General features: G+C 45.6%; 1 protein-coding gene across 5 annotated transcripts in view; it reads right to left on the bottom strand.

Moving 5' to 3' along the window:
- LOC140480153 (choline transporter-like protein 5) overlaps positions 1-21,117 on the bottom strand; it is a 284,053-nt gene that overhangs the window by 62,294 nt on the left and 200,642 nt on the right. For 3 of the 5 annotated variants that reach the window (XM_072574866.1, XM_072574868.1, XM_072574867.1), the window contains exon 9: positions 18,432-18,464. The exons of the other annotated variants lie outside the window; for them this stretch is intronic. In XM_072574866.1, coding sequence (XP_072430967.1) covers positions 18,432-18,464 — 33 coding nt within the window. The remainder of the gene's footprint in view (positions 1-18,431; positions 18,465-21,117) is intronic. 5 annotated transcript variants of the gene reach the window in all.

Raw genomic sequence — 21,117 nt, 5'->3', positions numbered from 1 at the left:
GTGATTTCCTCGAATTCCAGGAGCAGCAATTACTGTTTTATATGCTGCTGCATTGTTTTGGAACTTTGGAAAAAAAAAGTCAAAACAACAGTAGTTTTAAAAGGGAGAAGAGCAGACAAAGGAAGCACATGGTGCAGGAGTGTGCAGGAGAGAGAGAGAGAGAGAGAGAGAGAGAATCTGCACAGTTACCGCCTTTGATGTTTGAATTTGTGTATCGCTGGACATTGGAGTGCATCTGGGAAAATTAACAAACAGTGAAATTCACAACTAATCTTGGAGGAACTGTTGGGTGAAGTTCACAGCACAGAAGGTTTACGAGGATGTTGCCTAGTATGGAAGGTGCTAGCTATGAAGAGAGGTTGAGTAGGTTAGGTTTATTTTCACTAGAAAAAAGATTGAGGGGAACCTGATTGAGGATTACAAAATTATGAAGGGTATAGATAGGGTGGATAGAGACAAGATTTTTCCCAAGGTGGTGGATTCAATAACGAGAGTCACGCTTTCAAGGTGAGAGGTGGAAAGTTTAAGGGGGATACACGCAGTAAGTACTTCATACAGAGGGTGGTGGTCATTTGGACCACGTTACCAGCAGAGGTGGTAGAGTCAGGCACGGTAGATTCATTTAAGATGCATCTGGACAGATGCATGAGTAGGTGGGGAGCAGAGGGATACAGGTGCTTAGGAATTGACCGACAGGTTTAGACAGTACATTTGGATCGGCTCAGGCTTGGAGGGCTGAAGGGCCTGTTCTTGGGCTGTAAATTTTCTTTGTTCTTTCTTTGTAGAATCAGTTAAGTTAATCATTGTTTTAAATGTGGCCTACAGAGAATCTGCAGTCGTGAGTAGAGTGGGTTCTTTCTTAATTATATGTTTTTGGAATATGTCTCTTGATTAAACTTAAAATATAAGCCATATCTATTCATTTAACCTGGGGCAGTGTTTGTAGAGGAATAAGATGGTGTTATTTTCTGGGTCTGTAGATTGTGAAGGAGCAAAAATGGCCTTCAATAGAGTGAAATGTACTTCTTGTCAGATGTGGGAGTTTAAAGAGAGTTTAAGGATTACTGCGGATTATATCTGCTATAAATGCTGTTGGCTGTGAATCTTATCAGATCGAATGGATCGGTTGGAGAGACAGTTAGAAGAGATGAGGAATTTGCAACAGCAACAGTATGTGATGGATGGCAGTTATAGGAAGGGGGGAAAGTCTCAGATATAGTCACAAAGATGGGTTAACTCCAGGAAAGGTAAGAGAGGTAGACAGCTAATGCAGGAATCTTTTGTGAATATACCCATTTCAAATAGGTATGCTGTTTTGGAAAATGTAGGGGATTCTCAGGGGAACGTAGCACGAACAGCCATGTTTCTGGTATTGAGACTGGCTCAAATGCAATGAGGGGTATGTCGGCTTCCAAGAGATCAATTGTGTTAGGGGACTCTCTAGTCCGAGGTACAGACAGACGTTTCTGTGACCAGCAGCCAAAAAGCAGAATGGTGTGTTGTTTCCCTGATGCCAGGATCAAGGATGTTTCAAAGACGGTGCAGAATGTTCTCAAGGGGGAGAGGGGCCAGCAAGAGGTCATTGTCCACATTGGAACCAATGACATAGGAAGGAAAAAGGTGGAGATTCTGAAGGGAGATTACAGAGACTTAGGCAGAAATTTAAAAAGGAGGACCTCAAGGGTAGTAATATCTGGATTACTCCTGGTGTTACAAGCTAGAGAGGGCAGGAATAGGAGGACAGAGCAGATGAATGCATGGCTGAGGAGCTGGTGTATGGGAGAAGGATTCACATTTTTGGATCATTGGAATCTCTTTTGGGGTAGAAGTGACCTGTACAAGAAGGACGGACAGATTGCACCTAAATTGGAAGGGGACTAATATAATGGCAGGGAAATTTGCTAGAACTGCTTGGGAGGATTTAAACTAGTAAGGTGGGGGGGGTGGGGGGGGTGACCCAGGGAGATAGTGAGGAAAGAGATCAATCTGAGACTGGTACTGTTGAGAACAGAAGCGAGTCAAACAGTTAGGGCAGGCAGGGACAAGGTAGGACTAATGAATTAAACTGCATTTATTACAATGCAAGGGGCCTAACGGGGAAGGCAGATGAACTCAGGGCATGGTTAGGAACATGGGACTGGGATGTCATAGCAATTACAGAAACATGGCTCAGGGATGGGCAGGACTGGCAGCTTAATGTTCCAGGATACAAATGCTACAGGAAGGATAGAAAGGGAGGCAAGAGAGATGGGGGAAGTGGCATTTTTGATCAGGGATAGCATTACAGCTGTTCTGAGGAAGGATATTCCCGGAAATACATCCAGGGAAGTTATTTGGGTGGAACTGAGAAATAAGAAAGGGATGATCACCTTATTGGGATTGTATTATAGACCCCCTAATAGTCAGAGAGAAACTGAGAAACAAATTTGTAAGGAGATCTCAGTTATCTGTAAGAATAATAGGGTGGTTATGGTAGGGGATTTTAACTTTCCAAACATAGACTGGGACTGCCATAGTGTTAAGGGTTTAGATGGAGAGGAACTTGTTAAGTGTGTACAAGTTAATTTTCTGATTCAGTATGTGGATGTACCTACTAGAAAAGGTGCAAAACTTGACCTACTCTTGGGAAGTAAGACAAGGCAGGTGACTGAGGTGTCAGAGGGGGAACACTTTGAGGCCAGCAACCATAATCCTGTTAGATTTAAAATAATGATGGAAAAGGATAGACCAGATCTAAAAGTTGAAGTTCTAAACCGGAGAAAGGCAAGAACTTTCGAAAGCTGATTGGGGGCAGATGTTCGCAGGTAAAGGGACGGCTGGAAAATGGGAGGCCTTCAGAAATGAGATAATAAGAATCCAGAGAAAGTATATCCCTGTTAGGGTGAAAAGAAAGGCTGGTAGATATAGGGAATGCTGGATGACTAAAAACTTTTGAGGGTTTGGTTAAGTAAAAGGAAACATATGTCAGGTATAGACAGGATAGATTGAGTGAATCCTTAGAGTATAAAGGAGTATACTTAAGAGGGAAATCAGGAGGGCAAAAAGGATATATGAGATTGCTTTGGCAAATAGAATTAAGGAGAATCCAAAGAGTTTTTACAAATACATTAAGGACAAAAGAGTAACTAGGGAGAGTATAGGGCCCCTCAAAGATCAGCAAGGTGGCCTTTGTGCGGAGCCGCAGAAAATGGAGATACTAAATGAGTATTTTACATCAGTATTTACTGTGGAAAAGGATATGGAAGATGTAGACTGTAGGGAAATAGATGGTGACATCTTGCAAAATGTCCATATTACAGAGGAGGAAGTGCTGGATGTCTTGAAATGCATAAAGGTGGATTAATCCCCAGGACCTGATCAGGTGTATCCTAGAACTCTGTGGGAAGCTAGAGAAGTGATTGCTGGGCCTCTTGCTGAGATATTTGTATCATCAATAGTCACAGATGAGGTGCCGGAAGACTGGAGGTTGGCAAACGTGGTGTCACTGTTTAAGAAGGGCGGTAAAGACAAGCCAGGGAACTATAGACCAGTGAGCCTGATGTTGGTGGTGGGCAAGCTGCTAGAGGGAATCTTGAGGGACAGGATGTACATGTATTTGGAAAGGCAAGGACTGATTAGGGATAGTCAACACGGCTTTGTGCATGGGAAATCATGTCTCACAAACTTGATTGAGTTTTTTGAGGAAGTAACAAAGAGGATTGATGAGGGCAGAGTGGTAGATGTGATCTATATGGACTTCAACAAGGCATTCAACAAGGTTCGCAATGGTAGACTGGTTAGCAAGGTTAGATCTCATGGAATACAGGGAGAACTAGCCATTTGGATACAGAACTGGCACAAAGGTAGAAGACAGAGGGTGGTGGTGGAGGGTTGTTTTTCAGACTGGAAGCCTGTGACCATGGAGTACCACAACGATCGGTGCTGGGTCCTCTATTTTTTGTCATTTACATAAATGATTTAGATGTGAGCATAAGAGGTACAGTTAGTAAGTTTGCAGATGACACAAAAATTGGAGGTGTAGTGGACAGCGAAGAGGGTTACTTCAGATTACCCACCCAGTCTTAATCAGATGGGTCACTGGGCTGAGAAGTGACAGTTGGAGTTTAATTCAGATAAATGCGAGGTGCTGCATTTTGGGAAAGCAAATCTTAGCAGGACTTATATACTTAATGGTAAGGTCCTAGGGAGTGTTGCTGAACAAAGAGACCTTGGAGTGCAGGTTCATAGCTCCTTGAAAGTGGAGTCGCAGGTAGATAGGATAGTGAGGAAGGCATTTGGTATGCTTTCCTTTATTGGTCAGAGTATTGAGTACAGGAGTTGGGAGGTCATGTTGTGGCTGTACAGGACATTGGTTAGGCCACTGTTGGAATATTGTGTGCAATTCTGGTCTCCTTCCTATCAGAGAGATGTTGTGAAACTTGAAAGGGTTCAGAAAAGATTTACAAGGTTGTTACCAGGGCTAGAGGATTGGAGCTATAGGGAGAGGCTGAACAGGCTGGGGCTGTTTTCCCTGGAGCGTCAGAGGCTGAGGGGTTTATAGAGGTTTACAAAATTATGAGAGGCATGGATAGGGTAAATTGGCAAGGTCGGGGAGTCCAAAACTAGAGGGCATAGGTTTAGGGTGAGAGGGGAAAGATATAAAAGAGACCTAAGGGACAACTTTTTCACGCAGAAGGTGGTACATGTATGGAATGAGCTGCCAGAGGAAGTGGTGGAGGCTGGTACAATTGCAACATTTAAGGGGCATTTGGATGGGTATATGAATAGGAAGGGTTTGTAGGGCTATGGGCCGGGTGCTGGCAGGTGGGACTAGATTGGGTTGGGATATCTGGTCAGCATGGACGAGTTGGACCAAAGGGTCTGTTTCCATGCTGTACATCTCTACGACTCTATAACTCTAGTAAACGTACATGAAACAGTTCATAATTGATCAGCTGTAGTTAGAATCTACTTATTTGTAATGAATATGATTCTTGTTAAGAAGCCAGGAAGGACTGTGTTTTTAGTCAATCTAGAGTAAATACAAGGAAATTGGGCACGTTCACATATTTTTAAAAATCTTTAACTGTTGTGACAGCAATAATGGTGCTAGATTTCTAGTGAATTACCCCAGTGAGTGGTGACAATCTTCAGTCGGAAGCTCCACATCATCATCAAGTTTGAGAATCTACAGGAAGATTCCCTCTCAAGACATAAACACAAATTTCCTCGGAACTGCTAAATATTTAGGAGTTCTCAACCCTCAAAAATTGGCTGAGAAACTCTAGAACTCTGATGCTATCAAGAATCTAGGTGAAGCTTTGGAAAAGTCTGCATTTTTGAAAATTGACACTTTATTTTACAGGTTTTAAGATGAGGGGAAATTGAAACTGAGCACTAAGATTATTCCAATCAGAAACTCAACTGGACTCACCAAACAAGTACAACGCCTACAAGAGCAGGTCAAAGGCTGGGAATACTGTAGTGAGTAACTCCCCTCCTGACTCCCCAAAGCCTGTCCACCATCTACAAGGCACAAGTCAAGAGTGTGATGAAATACTCCCCACTTGCTTGGATGGGTGCAGCCCCAACAACACTCAAGCTTGACACCATCCAGGACAAAGCAGACCCCACTTGATTGGCACCACATCCTTCCGCCACCGACGCTCAGTAGCAGCAGTGTGGACTATCTACAAGATGCACTGCAGAAACTCACCAAAGATCCTCAGACAACACCTTCCAAACCCACAACCACTTCCATCCAGAAGGACAAGGGCAGCTGATACATGGGAACACCACCCCCTGCACAGTCTCCTCTAAGCCAGTCACCATTCAAACTTGGAATAGGTCACTGTTCTTCACTGTCATTGGGTCAGAATCCTGGAATTCCCTGCCTAAGGGCATTGTGGTCTACCTACAGCACATGGACTGTAACAGTTCAAGAAGGCAGCTCACCCCCACCTTCTCAAGCAGCAACTTGGACAGGGCAATAAATACTGGGCCCAGTCAATGACACCCACATCCCATGAGTGAATGAAAAAGGGTAAGGAAGCCATCTTACACATTCTGATTGGCTGGTTGAAAATTATGCAGATGGAGGATGAGCCAATGGGAGGAGAAAAGAGACCAGAACATTCCAGAAGGGGGTTACATGTGACACCTCCAGTCGAGTTGGTAACTGTCCCTCAGTCAGACGAGAGAACTTGGCTGCAACATATCAATGTGAACCTGAGTCAGTGTGTCTCAAATGATCACAGTGCTGTGATCACATTTCCAGATTAGCTCAGTCATTGACTAATAATCCAGAGAAGATGAGCTTGAAATACTCCAGTGCAGTTTGAGAACAGGACGTTCTCTCAGGAAACATGTTTTTGAAGCTGTCAGAGTCCTGTCCAAACTCTCTGCTCATTCCAGAGTCTCTGTCTGGGAAGGGACTCTGTCATTTTTGCCCAGTCAGGGTCTATTTATGAATCCAGCCCCTCACCAATGTGGCTGACCCTTTCAGCAAAATTGATCGAGGAAGGCAGTTTGTTGTACTGGACACCAACACACACAGTTCAAGAAAACTGGATTGCCCCCAGCTCCTCGAATTGGGTAAGAGACCTCAGCCTGTCCCAAGACACACACACTGTGAGAACGAACTGAGAAATCAAGTTCACAAAAAGAAAAAATCAGCTCTTTTCAGGTCTTCACTACATCTACACCATTCCTTTGGAAATGGTGAAAGATATTCCCCTCTCCATGACCCTGCAGATGATATCCTTCCTACCCTCAGCCCCATCTTGACTCTAGTCCCTCATCAATGCACTCAGACCTTGTACCATCAATGCAATTTTCTGAATTAAAAGCAGAATTAAAAGAATAACATCTCTCACATTCTCAGTACGCTTTCAGAGCCAATGAGACCTCTGTTGTAGCTGCAGAGGTATGGCAGCCACTGTGTGCACAGCAAGATCCCACAATCAGCAATGTGAGAATCACCACATCGTTCTGTCAGACAACAGAGCTACCAATGGAAGTGTGATTCCATTCTGAATCATTCCAACTCTTCATGTCTCTTTGTTGAAAACATTAACCCTTTCCTCCTGATTGTAACCATGACACTGACTCTGCTTTCCCTGTGATGGGTGATGTATTGTGTGAACAGGAATATTGAGACCAGAGGAAAAGCAGCCTGCCCAAGCAGTTTAGTGGTTAAGCACTGAATATTAATCTCCTTACTGGAGAACACTCAAACACTCAAATCAGTCAAATGTTAGTTCGAGCGGTCTGTCTATCACACAAAGCTGGTCACTGTTAGAATTGACAATGAATTTCAATTCTAAAGCACGCACTATTTACAAAGAATTACACAGAATGTATGGCACTGATCCAAGTCCACCCTGGAGATATAGGACAGCCAAGCTCCCTCCCAGCCTTGTCAACTCACCCTATCTACACATCCCTCAGTGATCCCCTTCACACCCCCTCCCTCACCCCCTTAAATTCCCCCACTCCCTGTGGCAGTCAGTTCCAGATTCCACAATCCCACCTCCCCCCTCCACCCCAGTAGTAATGAGTCCCACATTCTGCCCCTCCCTGTAGAAGTGTTTACCACATTCCCCCACCAACATCTGCCCCCCCCCAACCCCATGGGAACAAATCCCACATTCCCCCCTCCCTGCGGGAGTCAATCCCATATTCTGCTCCCCTTCCTGTGGAGGTCAGTCCCACATTCTGAGTACGATAAGGGCCCATGGTGTTGGAGGCAAGGTGCTTGCATGGACAGAAGCCTGACTGTCTGGCAGAAAGCAGAGAGTGGGGATAAAAGGGTCCTTCTCAGGATGGCAGCCGGTGACAAGTGGGAATACAACTTTTCACACTAATGATCTAGATGAAGGAACTGAGGGCATTCTGGCTAAGTTTGTAGATGATACAAAGATAGGTGGAGGAACAGGTAGCATTGAGGGGGCGGGGAGGCTGCAGAAGGATTCAGACAGGTTAGGAGAGTGGACGAAGAAGTGGCAGATGGAGTACAGCATGGGAAAGTGTGAGGTCATACACTTTGGTAGGAAGGATAGAGGCATGGACTGTTTTCTAAATGGGGAGAAAATTCATAAGTCTGAAGTGCAAAGGGACTTGGGAGTTCTAGCCCAGGATTCTGTCAAGGTAAACTTGCTGGTTGAGTCAGTAGTTAGGAAGGCAAATGCAGTGATGGCATTTATTTTGAGAGGACTTGAATATAAAATCAGGGATGTACTTCTGAGGCTCTATAAGGCTCTGGTCAGACCACATTTGGAGTATTGTGTGCAGTTTTGGGCACCATATCTCAGGAAGGATGTACTGGCCCTGGAACAGGCTCAGAGGAGGTTCACAAGAATGGTCCCAGGAATGAAAAGCTTAACATAAGAGGAATGTTTGAGGACTCTGGTTCTATACATGATGGAGTTTAGAAGGATGAGGGAGGATCTAATTGAAATATACAGAATACTGAATGGCCTGGACAGAGTGGATGTTGGGAAGATGTTTCTATTGGTCGGAGAGACTAGGACCCGAGGGCACAGCCTTAGAGTAAAGAGAAAAGCTTTTAGAATGAAGTTAAGGAGAAACCTCTTCAGCCAGAGAGTGGGGATGTATGGAATTCATTGCCACTGAAGGCTGCCGAGACCAGGTCATTGAGCATATTTAAGATGGAGATAGATAGGTTCTTGAGTATCAAGGGTAACAGGGAGAAAGTGGGAGAATGGTGATAAAACACTTATCAGCCATGACTGAATTGTGGAACAGACTCGATGGGCTGAATGGCCTAATTTCTGCACTTATGTCTTATGGTCTTATTCACCCCACTCTCTGTGGGAGTGCGTCCTACATTCCCACCCACCCCATCCCTGTGGGAGGGAGTCCTACATTCCCCGCCCCCAATCCCTGTGGGAGAGATTTCCACATCCCCTATCTCCCACCCCCATCCCTGTGGAAGTGACTCCCACATTGCCCCCCACCATGGGAGTGAGTCCTATCTCCTGGTTCCAAATGCCCTTTAGGGAGAGAAATCTCTCACCTTCACCTAGTCTGATCTACATGTGACTCCAGACCCACAGCAATGTGGTTGACTCCTAACTGCCTGAGGCAGTTAGGGATGGGCAATAAATGCTGGGCCCAGCCAGAGACACCCTCATTCCATAAATGAATAAAAAAGAACATTCTACACCCACCCTTTCAGGGGGGAGAGGTATCTCCTGTATTCATTACTAGGGACCATTTGATATTGATGGCTCCTAAGTTCCAGTGTTACCTCAGAGTGAGTAACATCTTCTCGATGTTAAATCAGTCAAACCCCTCCATCATGTTAAAGCCGTCTAAAAGGCCAGCCCCTTAGCCTTTGGCTTTCTCGAGGATAGATCCTTAGGATCAAAATTCCTGAGTTATGGAATTGCATCTTCTGTTGCTGGGTTTGGGTGCAGAGGTATAAACACTCTTCTCCTTCCAGAAAAATAACCCCTGACCTTCTCCCTAGGGTCACTGCCTGACCTTCTGTCCATCTACATAGGGATCACTGCCTGACCTTCTCTCTGGGGTCACTACCTTACCATCTGCCTGGGGTCACTGCCTGACCATCTCCATGGGGTCACTGCCTGACCTTCTCTCTGGGGTCACTGCCTGACCTTCTCCCTAGGGTCACTGCCTGACCTTCTCCTGGGGTTCAGTGCCTGACCTTCTGCTTGTGGTCACTGGCCCTTTGTGTGGTTTTGGCCTTGCCCACTCAGTGCCATTCCCTCCTGAACCTGCTCAGTCCAATCCCGGGCAGAGGACAGTAATAAAACCCGGCATTGCAGCCTCTGATTCAACCAGGAGCTGGCCTGGGATCATCATGAATTAAAGATGAATCTGCCAGGTACTGCTGCCAGCAACACCTCACCTAACAACATCACAGGGACATTCACAACCATCTGCTGCTCTCTGTCGCAACATTTCCATTCATCAAGATGTTGCCAGGGCTGGAGGATCCGAGCTATAGGGAGAGGCTGAACAGGCTGGGGCTGTTTTCCCTATGCATCAGAGGCTGAGGGGTGACATTATAAAAGTTTATAAAATCATGAGGGGCATGGATAGGATAAATAGACAAAGTCTTTTCCCTGGGGTCAGGGAGTCCAGAACTAGAGGGCATAGGTTTAGGGTGAGAGGGGAAAGATATAACACAGACCTAAGGGGCAACTTTTTCACGCAGAGGGTGGTATGTGTATGGAATGAGCTGCCAGAGGAAGTGGTGAGGCTGGTACAATTGCAACATTTAAGAGGCATTTGGATGGGTATATGAATAGGAAGGGTTTGGAGGGATATGGGCCGGGTGCTGGCAGGTGGGACTAGATTGGGTTGGGACATCTGGTCGGCATGGACGGGTTGGACCGAAGAGTCCGTTTCTGTTCTGTACATCTCTGTGACTCTATAACTCTAACTAATGTACAAAAGTCTGGGATAGCAGAATGAGGTCTATTTGACTGTCACTCAAAAAACACCCAGTCAGGTCACAGGGATCTTTCTAATTGGCTGTCTCGAGATGGACATGTTATACAACCAATGGCAAGAGTGTTTGGGGTTTGGGAGCAGGACAATGGATCATGTGACAAAATCTCCAGGAATACTTCTAACTAAACTTGGCAAATCACAAGTTTATTCAGATTCATTCACGGGATGTAGGTGTCACTGGCTGGCCCAGCATTTATTGTCCATCCCTAATTGCCCAGGGGGCAGTTAACTGGAATCACACGTAGGCCAGACCGAGTAATTTAGGTAGAGTCCCTCCTCAAAGGACATTAGTGATCCAGATGAGTTTTGATGATAGTTGTCAGGGTCACATCATAGAGACACACTTTATATTACAGATATATTAACTGATCTAATCCTGAGGTGGAATTAGAACTCATGTGTCCCCAGAGCACTGACCTGCATTAACCTCGGTGTTACCAGCTGAGGGACAGTACCCTGTCTGTGCCTAATGGATCCCAACTAGGATCTGCCTCCAATCTGCCTGGGGCCTGAAATTATTCACTGCGATTATAAATGAGTGAAATCGGGGATGAGGAATGAGAGACTCATGTTTTCAAATTGATTCTCAGGGACTTGACAAGTAATGTCTCGGAGGGGGCCATTCAGCCCCTTGAGCCTGTTCTGCCATTCAATAAGATCAAAGCTGCTCTGGTAGAAACCGCAGATCCATGTTCCTGCCTGCCCCTGAGAATTACTGGTGTCGAAGTTACAGATTAACTGTGATCCTGTTAAATGGTGGAGCTGTCTTTAGGATTTGTACAGTCTACTCCTGTCTCTTTGCTTAATTTTTACTCTTTTATGGGACACAGGTATCTCTGTCAGGGGCAACACAAATTGCCCATCTTTAACTACCCTGGAGACGGTGATGGTTAGTTGCCTCCTTGAACCACTGCAGTCCATGGGAGATCAGAACACCCACAGTGCTGTTCAGACATTGCTTTGTAGACAGAAGCATCATGTCACAAAGTGACATCAGCAAATCAAGTGTAAGGGCAGAATGAGCGAGGTCGCCCCTAGTTTCCGAGAGTGGACTGTCTCTGGTCTGCCCCCAGTGCCCCTACATCTTTCCTTAGATAAAGGGCCTGAAACTACAAATTAAAATAAAAACTGCATTAATTGAAATGTCATTAACAGGTGCAGAAACAAAATCTGGCTTTTGTAACTCAAGGACCAGGATACACAGGAGAAAGTGAGGACTGCAGATGCTAGAGATCAGATCCGAGAGTGTGGTGCTGGAAAAGCACAGCAGATCAGGCAGCATCCGAGGAGTAGGAAAATCGACGTCACATTCCTGATGAAGGTCTTATGCTCGAAACATCAATTTTCCTGCTCCTCGATAAGGACTAGGATATAGCAGAGTTCCAGTCACCTTTCTCTCGTAGTTAGGCCACACTGTGGCAGTCACTCCAGGTCCCAGAGGCAGTGCTCCTGGAGTCACTGTGAGTGCACCCAGATACGACACCTTAGGAAGAATTACTCGCATTCAGTTGGAGGACGTGAATCTTGCTAGTTGTGTTGCTAGTTGCCCCCTTGAGAAGGTGGTGGTGAGCTGCCTTCTTGCAGTCCATGTGCTATAGGTAGACCCACAACGCCCTTAGGGAGGGAATTCCAGGATTCTGACCCAGCGACAGTGAACGAATGGTGATATACTTCAACTCAGGATGGGGAGTGGCTTGGATGGGAACTTGAAGGGGGTGGTGTTCCTATGTATCTGCTGCCCTTGACCTTCCTGGGGGTTGAGGTCAAGGTTATGGGTTTGGAGGGTGCTGTCTAGTTCAGGGATCAAAGGTTATGTGGAGAAAGTGGAACAGAGACTGACTGGGATGACCAGCCATGATCGTAATGAATGACAGAACAGGCTCAAAGGGTTGAATGGCCTATTCCTGGTCCTGTTTTCTATGTTTCTAGGAGACGATCTAACCAGCTTTCATTGAATTGAGAGGAGACTGATGAGGCAGTAACTGGCCGGATTGGATCTGTCCTGTTTTTTATGTGCAGGGCATACCTAAGCAAGTTTCCACATTGTCAGGTAGATACCAGTGTTGTAACTGCACTGGAACAGCTTTGCTCAGGGAGCAGCAAGTTCTAGAGCACACATCTTCTATACTATTGCTGGAATGTTGTCAGGGCCCATAGCCTTTGCAGTATCCAGTGTCTCCAGCTGTTTCTTGACATCACGTGGAGTGAATCGAATTGGCTGAAGACTGGTAAACGTGACACTGGAGACTGCTGGAGGAGCCCGAGATGGATCGTCCACCCTGACCAAAGATTGTTGCAAATGCTTCAGCCTTATCTTTGCACTGATGGCTTTTCCATCATTGAGGATGGGGATATTTGTGGAATTTCCTCCTCCAGTGAGCTGTTTAATTATCTACCACCATTCACCACTGGATGTGGAAGGACTGCAGAGCTTAGATCTGATCCATTGGTCGTGGCATCGCTTAGCTCTGTCTATCACTGGCTGTTTATGCTGTTTGGTGGCTTCACCAGGTTTATACCTCCTCTTCAGGTCTGCCTGGTACTGCTCCTGGCATGCCCTCCTACACTCTCCATTGAACCAGAATTGATCCCCTGGCTTGGAACAAAAATTGCTGGAGATCCCAGGCGTTCAGACAGCATCCATGGTAAGACAGCAAGCTAATGTTTACAGTCTCCATGACTCATCAGAGCTGAAGTGAAGTGTGAAGGGGGCAGCATTTATGCATTAGTGGTTGGGGGCGGGAGGTGGGGTTGGGAGTGCTGGGAGAGAAAGAAAGTTGACAGTTCAGGTCAGACACTTAACCTGAACGTCCCCAGCACTCTAACTAAACTACTGCATAAATGCTGTCCTGTCCACACTTCACTTCAGCTCTGACGAGGAGTCATCTCGACTTGAAATGTTAGCTTGCTTTCGTCCCCCCCCAGGATCTCCAGCATTCATTGTTTTCAGTTCAGGTTCCAGCATCTGCAGTAATTTGCTCCTCCTCAATCCCCTGACTTGATGGTAATGGTTGAGTTAGGGATATTCCAGTCCGGGAAGTTACAGATTGTGCTGGAGTACAGTTCTCTTGCTGTTGATGGCCCACAGCGCCTGATAGATGCCCAATCCTCAGTTGTCAGATCTGTTCAAAGTCCGTCCCATTTAGCACGGTGATAGTGCCACACCACACAATGGAGGATATCCATGAAGACGGGTCTTTCTCTCTGTAATGACTGTGCGGTCGTCACATCTTTTGACACTGTCAATGTCAGATGAATCAGTGACAGGTAGATTGATGAGGATGAGATCAGGTCGATATCACTTTGCCATTGGTTAGTCTAGCAGCAATGTCTTTGTGGACTCTATCAGCTCGGTCAGTGATTTGGTGGCAGACAATCTTGGTGGAGGTTTTGGAACTTGCTCCCACAAATAGCATCAGGTGCTTAATGACCGGTAAACTTTAAACCCATGGTTGGGGCAGGGTGCGGTTTTGTGTCCACAGGGAGAAAGCAAGGAAGTGGAGATCAATGATGACCTCACTAAATGGAGAAATAGGATTCAGGGACAGGGTGGCTGCATCCTGTACTTCCTTGTTGACCAAGCTGTCAGTCCCCTGTGCTAATATCTCCTTATTTTATCTTTCTGTCAATTCTTTCTTGGTTTATGCTGCTGGGTGATGTTTTACCACTTTAAAGATGCTAAACAAAGGAAGATCCATTGTTGTTTTCAGATTCACAGCCCCAGATGCTGATCTCTCTCTTCTATTCGACCAGGGAACCTGTCATATTGGCATGGCTCATTCCTCAACAATTCATCACTGACCTTAATGAGTACAGAAAGCAGGTTTCAGATTGTGAGATATTCATTCCTTCTTAACCACTGACACACAGTGACAGCAGCGATATTAGTGATCCTCTTGTTAAACCACCTCAGAGGCTGAGTCCTGGTTACAGGGACTCCGGAAACCATTCTGCCAATTTGCATAAATCAATAATCTTCAATCCTGCCAAGAAGCACAGGATTCTGTCAATACTACCTTAGCTTCCTTGAGAAACTGATGTATTTTTGGAACTGCCATCTGTGAGAGATGGTGAGCCACCTGATCACGAAGCAGTTTGAAATTAGGTCGAGGAATAAATGCTCCTTAAAGCATTTGATTGGGTCAGATCTCAAGCTAACAACAATACCTTAAACTCATATAGCACCCTTAACATATGCAGGATAAATAACATAAGCTGCCGTTACTCCAACGACCGCAGCTGGGGTACTGTGAGCAGCTCTGCGCACCTTACCTAAGGAAGGATATATCAGCCTTGGAGGGAATACAATGGAGGTTTACAGGAAAGATTCTGGATTTCAGGGGATAGGTACGGAGCAAAGGTTACACAAATGAGGCCTGTCTTCTCTAGAACTTGGAAGGTTAGGGGGTGACCTAATTGAAGTCTTCAAGACATTAACAGGAAAAGACAGGGTAGATAAAGATTAACTATTTCCACTGGTTGGGGATTCTAGAACCAGGGGCATTGTCTGAGAATTAGAGCTGGAGCATTCAGAAGAGATGTTAGGAAGCACTTCCACACATGAAGGGTGGGAGAGGTTTGTAACTTTCTCTTCCACATACAGCAGTGGATGCTTGAACAATGCTAATTTTCAATCAGAAATAGATATATTTTTGTTAAGCAAAGGTATTAAGCTCCAGCACAAAGACACCATGTGTAGTGCCAATGGACAAGGAGGAAGGATGAGCAAGGGCAGTGAAACCAGGTCTGTCAAAGCATATGGCTTCAGTCTCACCCAGACTGACTCTCTGGATTAATACCATTGGCCATTGCTTATCACTGAATCAATCTGTTCAGAGATGTTCTGACACAGCCTCTGGGGTAGGTGGGACTTGAACCTGGGCCTCCTGGCTCAGAGGCACAGCAACTCCTCTGAATGTGAGAAAGTGACGACTGCAGATGCTGGAGATCAGAGCTGAAAATGTGTTGCTGGAAAAGCGCAGCAGGTCAGGCAGTATCAAAGGAGCAGGAGAATCGATGTTTCGGGCATGAGTCCTTCTTCAGGAATGAGCAGAATGAAGAAGGGCTCATGCCCGAAACGTCGATTCTCCTGCTCCTTGGATGATGCCTGATCTGCTGCGCTTTTCCAGCAACACATTTTCAGCAACTCCTTTGAATAACAGGCATGACATTTCCTGCAGCAAGGTACTTTCTTTGTGTTCCGATGTTCCTGCTGACTCAAGTCATTTTGTCAACTTTCAGACTAACAACTATCCCGACCTTCCTGTCACCCATCACGACACCATTCACTCCCACTTTCCCACTGGCAGGGTCCAGCTCAGAAGAACAGACAAGAGGTAGGAGTAGAAACAAGCCAATTGTCCTCTTGAACCTGTTTTATTCTGTAAAATCATAATCCCTCACCTTTCTTACCCAATTTCTAAAGCACTTGGCTGATGTAAATTCAAAGAAACTATTGATAATAATGTGGATATACTTTTGAAACACAATTGAAATACTCAATCACTGAAAACCCACAGCTCTCCAGAATTCCAAGGGCTCACAAACTTCAGAGTAAAAACATTTCTGCTCATCTCAGACCAAAGTAGTGGGGCAATTACTCTAAGACTATGACCCTCATTCTAGATGTGAACGCATTGGGACCCATCTCTCAGCATTGACCTTGTCAAGCCTCAGGGTCTTAAGAGTGATCCTGACTTGGGAATATATCACCGTTCCTTCAGTGTCACTGGGTCAAAATCCTGGAATTCCCTCCCTAAGAGCATTGTGGGTCACCCAAAGTAAATGGACTGCAGCGGTTCAAGAAGGCAGCTCACCACACCTTCTCAAGGGGCAATTAATATTGGCTTAGCCAGTGATGCCCATGTTCAATGAAGGAAGGTTTTAATGTTAAGATCTATAGCCCAGAAGGAGGCCAATCAACCCATCAAATCCAAACTGGCCCACTGATGAGCAGTGGTCCCTTGAGGAATAGACAGCCAGTGGGTAGGCCTTGTTTAGACAGTCACCAGCTCTATTCATTTTTACAAAGACAACTTCAGACAGGCCGCAGCTGGCCAGTCAGAATGAGTGCTTGCCATTAACCCATCGGTATTTCCTCCCACTCCCAGTGCATGACACACTCCATTTTGGATCCAAAGGCATTTCTTGATCATGAGGGTGACAGTAATCTCCAGGTGAAGGGCACCTTGGTCTCTAATCCAATGAACATAATCTTTGGCTCCAAGTTCTCAGTAATAACACACTCTCTAAATGGCTCTTTCAGCCAAGCAGTCCATGCTCTGCCTGTTCCCAACTACATCACTCTCCTTCCTCTTCCTTTCATCGTCTTCTTCAACTCCTTTCCCCCTCATATATTAAAGTTAATTCGCCTTCAATATATTCACAATATTCCAACCCACAAACCATGAGAGTGAATCCCACATTCTCCCCATCACATCCGCTCCCTATGGGAGTATGTCCCATAATCCCACCGCCGTCCCTGTGGGAGTGAGTCCCACATTCCCCCCCCCACCTCTCTGTGAGAATGAGTCCCACATTCCCCTCCCCGGTCCCTGTTGGAGTGAGTCCCACAGTCCCCCTGTCCCTGTGGGAGTGAGTCCCACATTCCCCCCCGTCCCTGTGGGAGTGAGTCCCACATTCCCACATTCCCCCACCCCCCGTCTCTATGGGAGTGAGTCCCACATTCCCAGCCCCCCCCCCCCCATTTCTGTGAGAGTGAGTGCCACATTCCCCCCTGTCCCTGTGGGAGTGAGTCTCACATTCCCACATTTCCCACACCCCCCCCACCCCGTCTCTATGGGAGTGAATCCCACATTCCCCCCCATCTCTGTGACAGTGAGTCCCACATTCCCCCCCCCATCTCTATGGGAGTAAGTCCCACATTCCCCCCCCCCATCTCTATGGGAGTGAGTCCCACATTCCCATCCCCCCCCCGTCTCTATGGGAGTGAGTCCCATATTCCCACATTCCCCCCCCCCCATCTCTGTGAGAGTGAGTCCCACATCTCTCTGAGAGTGAGTCCCACATTACCCCCATCTCTGTGGGAATGAGTTCCACATTCCCCCCCGTCTCTGTGGGAATGAGTCCCACATTCCCCCCCCGTCCCTGTGGGAGTGAGTCCCACATTCCCCCCCCGTCTCTGTGGGAGTGGGTCCCACATTTCCCCCCGTCTCTGTGGGAGTGAGTTCCACATTCCCCCCCGTCCCTGTGGGAATGAGTCCCACATTCCCCCCCCTCTCCCTGTGGGAATGAGTCCCACATTCCACCCCTCCTCTCCCTGTGGGAGTGAGTCCCACATTCCCCCTCCTCGTCTTTGTGGGAATGAGTCCCATATTCTCTCTACTTTCTGGGAGACGGATTCCTGACTGCATTTATTAGGGATTACCTTATACAAATGGCCCTGAGTTCTGGTCTTCTCCTCTGAAACATCCCTCTCCCTGATGAAGACATGAAATCCTTGCAGGATTCGAACGAGCTCTGTCAGGTCACTCCTCAACCTCCTTTTATCTGGAGAACTCAGTCATAGCCCATTCACCCTCTGCTGAAAGGTAGAAACTTTTCAAACCTTTGTACTTAAACATTGTTCTACCTTCTCTGATGTCTCAATATCTTGTTTCGAATATGGTGGTCAGAAGTTTGCACAATATTCCAAGTGTAAACTAAACCAGATTTCACACAACTTGGTCTACAGTGTAATTGTATTCCTCAAGACAGAAACCCCACTGATTTGTTGGCCTGTTGAGCTTTACTCCCATATCCCTCTGATCTTTCACCCCATTTCGACACTGAATTTCGCAAACATATTGGTGCTGACCATCACATCTCTGGTCCATACATTCCAACCAAACTCCAAGATTAACAAACAGAACAGCCAAACAGCTCATGCAGGTTTAACGCACACCAGCTCATTCCAAACTGTTAGGATTACACAAAAATTATTGCAACACCTCTTGGATCCGTGGCGGATGGTGGTCACCTTGCTGTAAATTTAAAATAAAGACTATTTGTTATCACTGATGAAGAACATATTTATACTCACAGGAATAAATGCAAAACACCAAAGCCTAATGGAGGAGCCTTGGCTTGATTGAAGGAGATAAAGCAAAATTACACTGAGGTTGCAATCACTCCTGGCAACCCAATGTTTTAATATATCTGTTGATTCGAGCTGAACATCTGTAACTGTGTCAGGTTGTAATTACACACTCATGCCATGAGGAGGGGTGGGAGAGCGAACCTAACCATGACATGTTTACATTGACACTTGCAATGAGAAATAGGGGCACAAGATCAGGGAGGGGATACACATTAAGGTTTTATTAATTCATCCTTTGTAGATATTGCACAATACATAGAGATAGTCTTAATGATCATGGGTAGTCCTATGTTTTGGTCATGATGTGGAGGTACCAGTGTTGGACTGGGGTGGACAAGGTTAGAAGTCACACAGTTATAAGACACCAGGTTACAGTCCAACAGATTCATTTGAAATCACAAGCTTTTGGAGCACTGCCCTTTTGTCAGCTGAGTAGATACCATCTACAAACTGAATACCAAGATCAGGTTATTACACAGTTTCTGATTTTACTGAAAATATTTATTTTTTAGGACAATTTATTCAGTCCTGCTTCTCTTGACAGTTGGATATATCATCGCAGAAATCTGAGTCACAAAATTAATGATAGATCACACACTTCACAGAGGATTAATGACTGTGATATAATCTCATCAGTTCACAACTAGCAAATAACAGACGAACCAATTTAAAATAATAACCAGACATGGCAGATGGTGACAGCTGAAAACCCTCACTCCTGAATGGCCCCGTAGCCCACTGCTGCAATATTAACATGAAAGGTCATGGACACACACCTTTACACTGGTTCCTGGGGAACAGGGCAATCAGGACAAGTAATGGAAACCAATAAGTGCAGCAGAGTGCAATGCCTGATACTCCTTGGAGAATGCACAGTGCATAACAACATGTTTAAAAGGGATAAGCTGCGAAAGAGGTTTGGACATGCTGAAGGTGTAGAGTTTAGGGGGAAGGGACTTACAGAGGGAGAGGATGATATAATATTCATTAGAATAGGGGATGTAAAGCGACATGGATAAAAGAGGCGATATAAAAGAATATTAGTGAACAGTGAGTCCAGAACAGATAGAAGCCAAAATCCAGAACAGGTAAAAGACTAATCATAGAACAGATACCAGAATAAATCGAGAGTATACAACATATCCATGCCAGAAAGGGCACCAGAAAAATTCTAGAACTGTGTGAATCTTAAATATGCAATAGATTCACTCTAGAGTAGCGAGTGAGTAAATCTAGAGCAAAAAGGAAGTGTAAATTTAGAACATACATCAGATTGATCTGAAGACAGGTAACAGAATAATCTCAGAGCATTTATCAGAATGAATCTAAAGCACAAAAGAGAATAGTTCTGGAGTAATGCTAGAGTAAATCTAGAATGGGAAATGAATGATTTAAAACAGGAATCAGAGTCAATCCAGAAGAGTCCTCAGTGGAAATTTAGAGCAGCTTTTAGAATAATTTGAGGATGGGACATCAGGATTTATCGAGAATAGCTAGAATTGAGTCAGAGTAAATTTAAAGGAGATGTCAGGGTCATCTAGGGTAGGTGTCAGAGTAAGTATCAGAACATTGTAAAATTAGGTCTCAGCAACAAAGTGAATCCTCAAAGAATGACCCATGTTTCAACTGGCAAAATGGGAAGATCCGCTGAGGTTTCCCACTCTGACTCTCTCCTGTTGGTGGAATAACTTTGGGAATACAGGATTGATGAGGCAGGGGGCATTAGGAGGGAGCATGGTGTTTGTATAGTTCATGCTGCTTCACTCTTGAGGAGCTGCTACCTCTGCCCATCCCAAGTTGCTCTTAGAAAATGTATTTTCTTTCCGATTGGTAACAGATTGACTTGATAAGACAGTTAATTATCACCAACCACCTTTGCATTGGGCGATAGTCACCCAGATGGGCACAGGAACCACAGTACACCCACTGACTTTTTATGACAATCCAACTTACACGGAGAATGAGTTTCTAATTGCCAGACTGTCTTTGGAACTGTTTCTCAGCTCATTGCTTCTGAGCCACATGAACACCTTTGTCTGTCAGCAATTGTGACATTATCAAGCTGGCTATGGGAGACAAAATGGGAACAAAGGCCATTCAGGCAATTCATGGGAAAGCTCAATGGAACAATGAGAGAGCTGGTTTATTAAAGGCACAGGTTCTATACAACCCCCTCACAATGGGTATTTTACAACAGGCTGAATGGCAGACTCCAACAAGGGAGATCATAATGTTATAGAACCTTACAACATAGGTTGAGGCCATTTGGGCCATCTTCCTGTGACAGCTCTTCAAAATATCTGCCCAATTAATTTCACTCCCTATTCCTGTCCCGTTGGCTGGCAATGCTTTCCTGTTTAAATATTTCCCCGGTTCCCATATGAAAGTTCTGATTGAATCTGCTCCCACTGCCCTTTCAGGCAGCACCTTCCAGATCCCAACAACTCACTGTGTACAACAATCCCCCACCCCTCCCCCAGAGGCTTCTCCCCGACTCCCTTCAATCTGTCTCCCTCTGCTCCCTCACCCTCCTGCCC

Source organism: Chiloscyllium punctatum, chromosome 7 (genome assembly GCF_047496795.1).
Source record: "Chiloscyllium punctatum isolate Juve2018m chromosome 7, sChiPun1.3, whole genome shotgun sequence".
Lineage (NCBI taxonomy): Eukaryota > Metazoa > Chordata > Chondrichthyes > Orectolobiformes > Hemiscylliidae > Chiloscyllium > Chiloscyllium punctatum.
The sequence above is the reverse complement of the archived record's forward strand: the minus strand, read 5'-3'. Positions and strand labels throughout refer to the sequence as shown.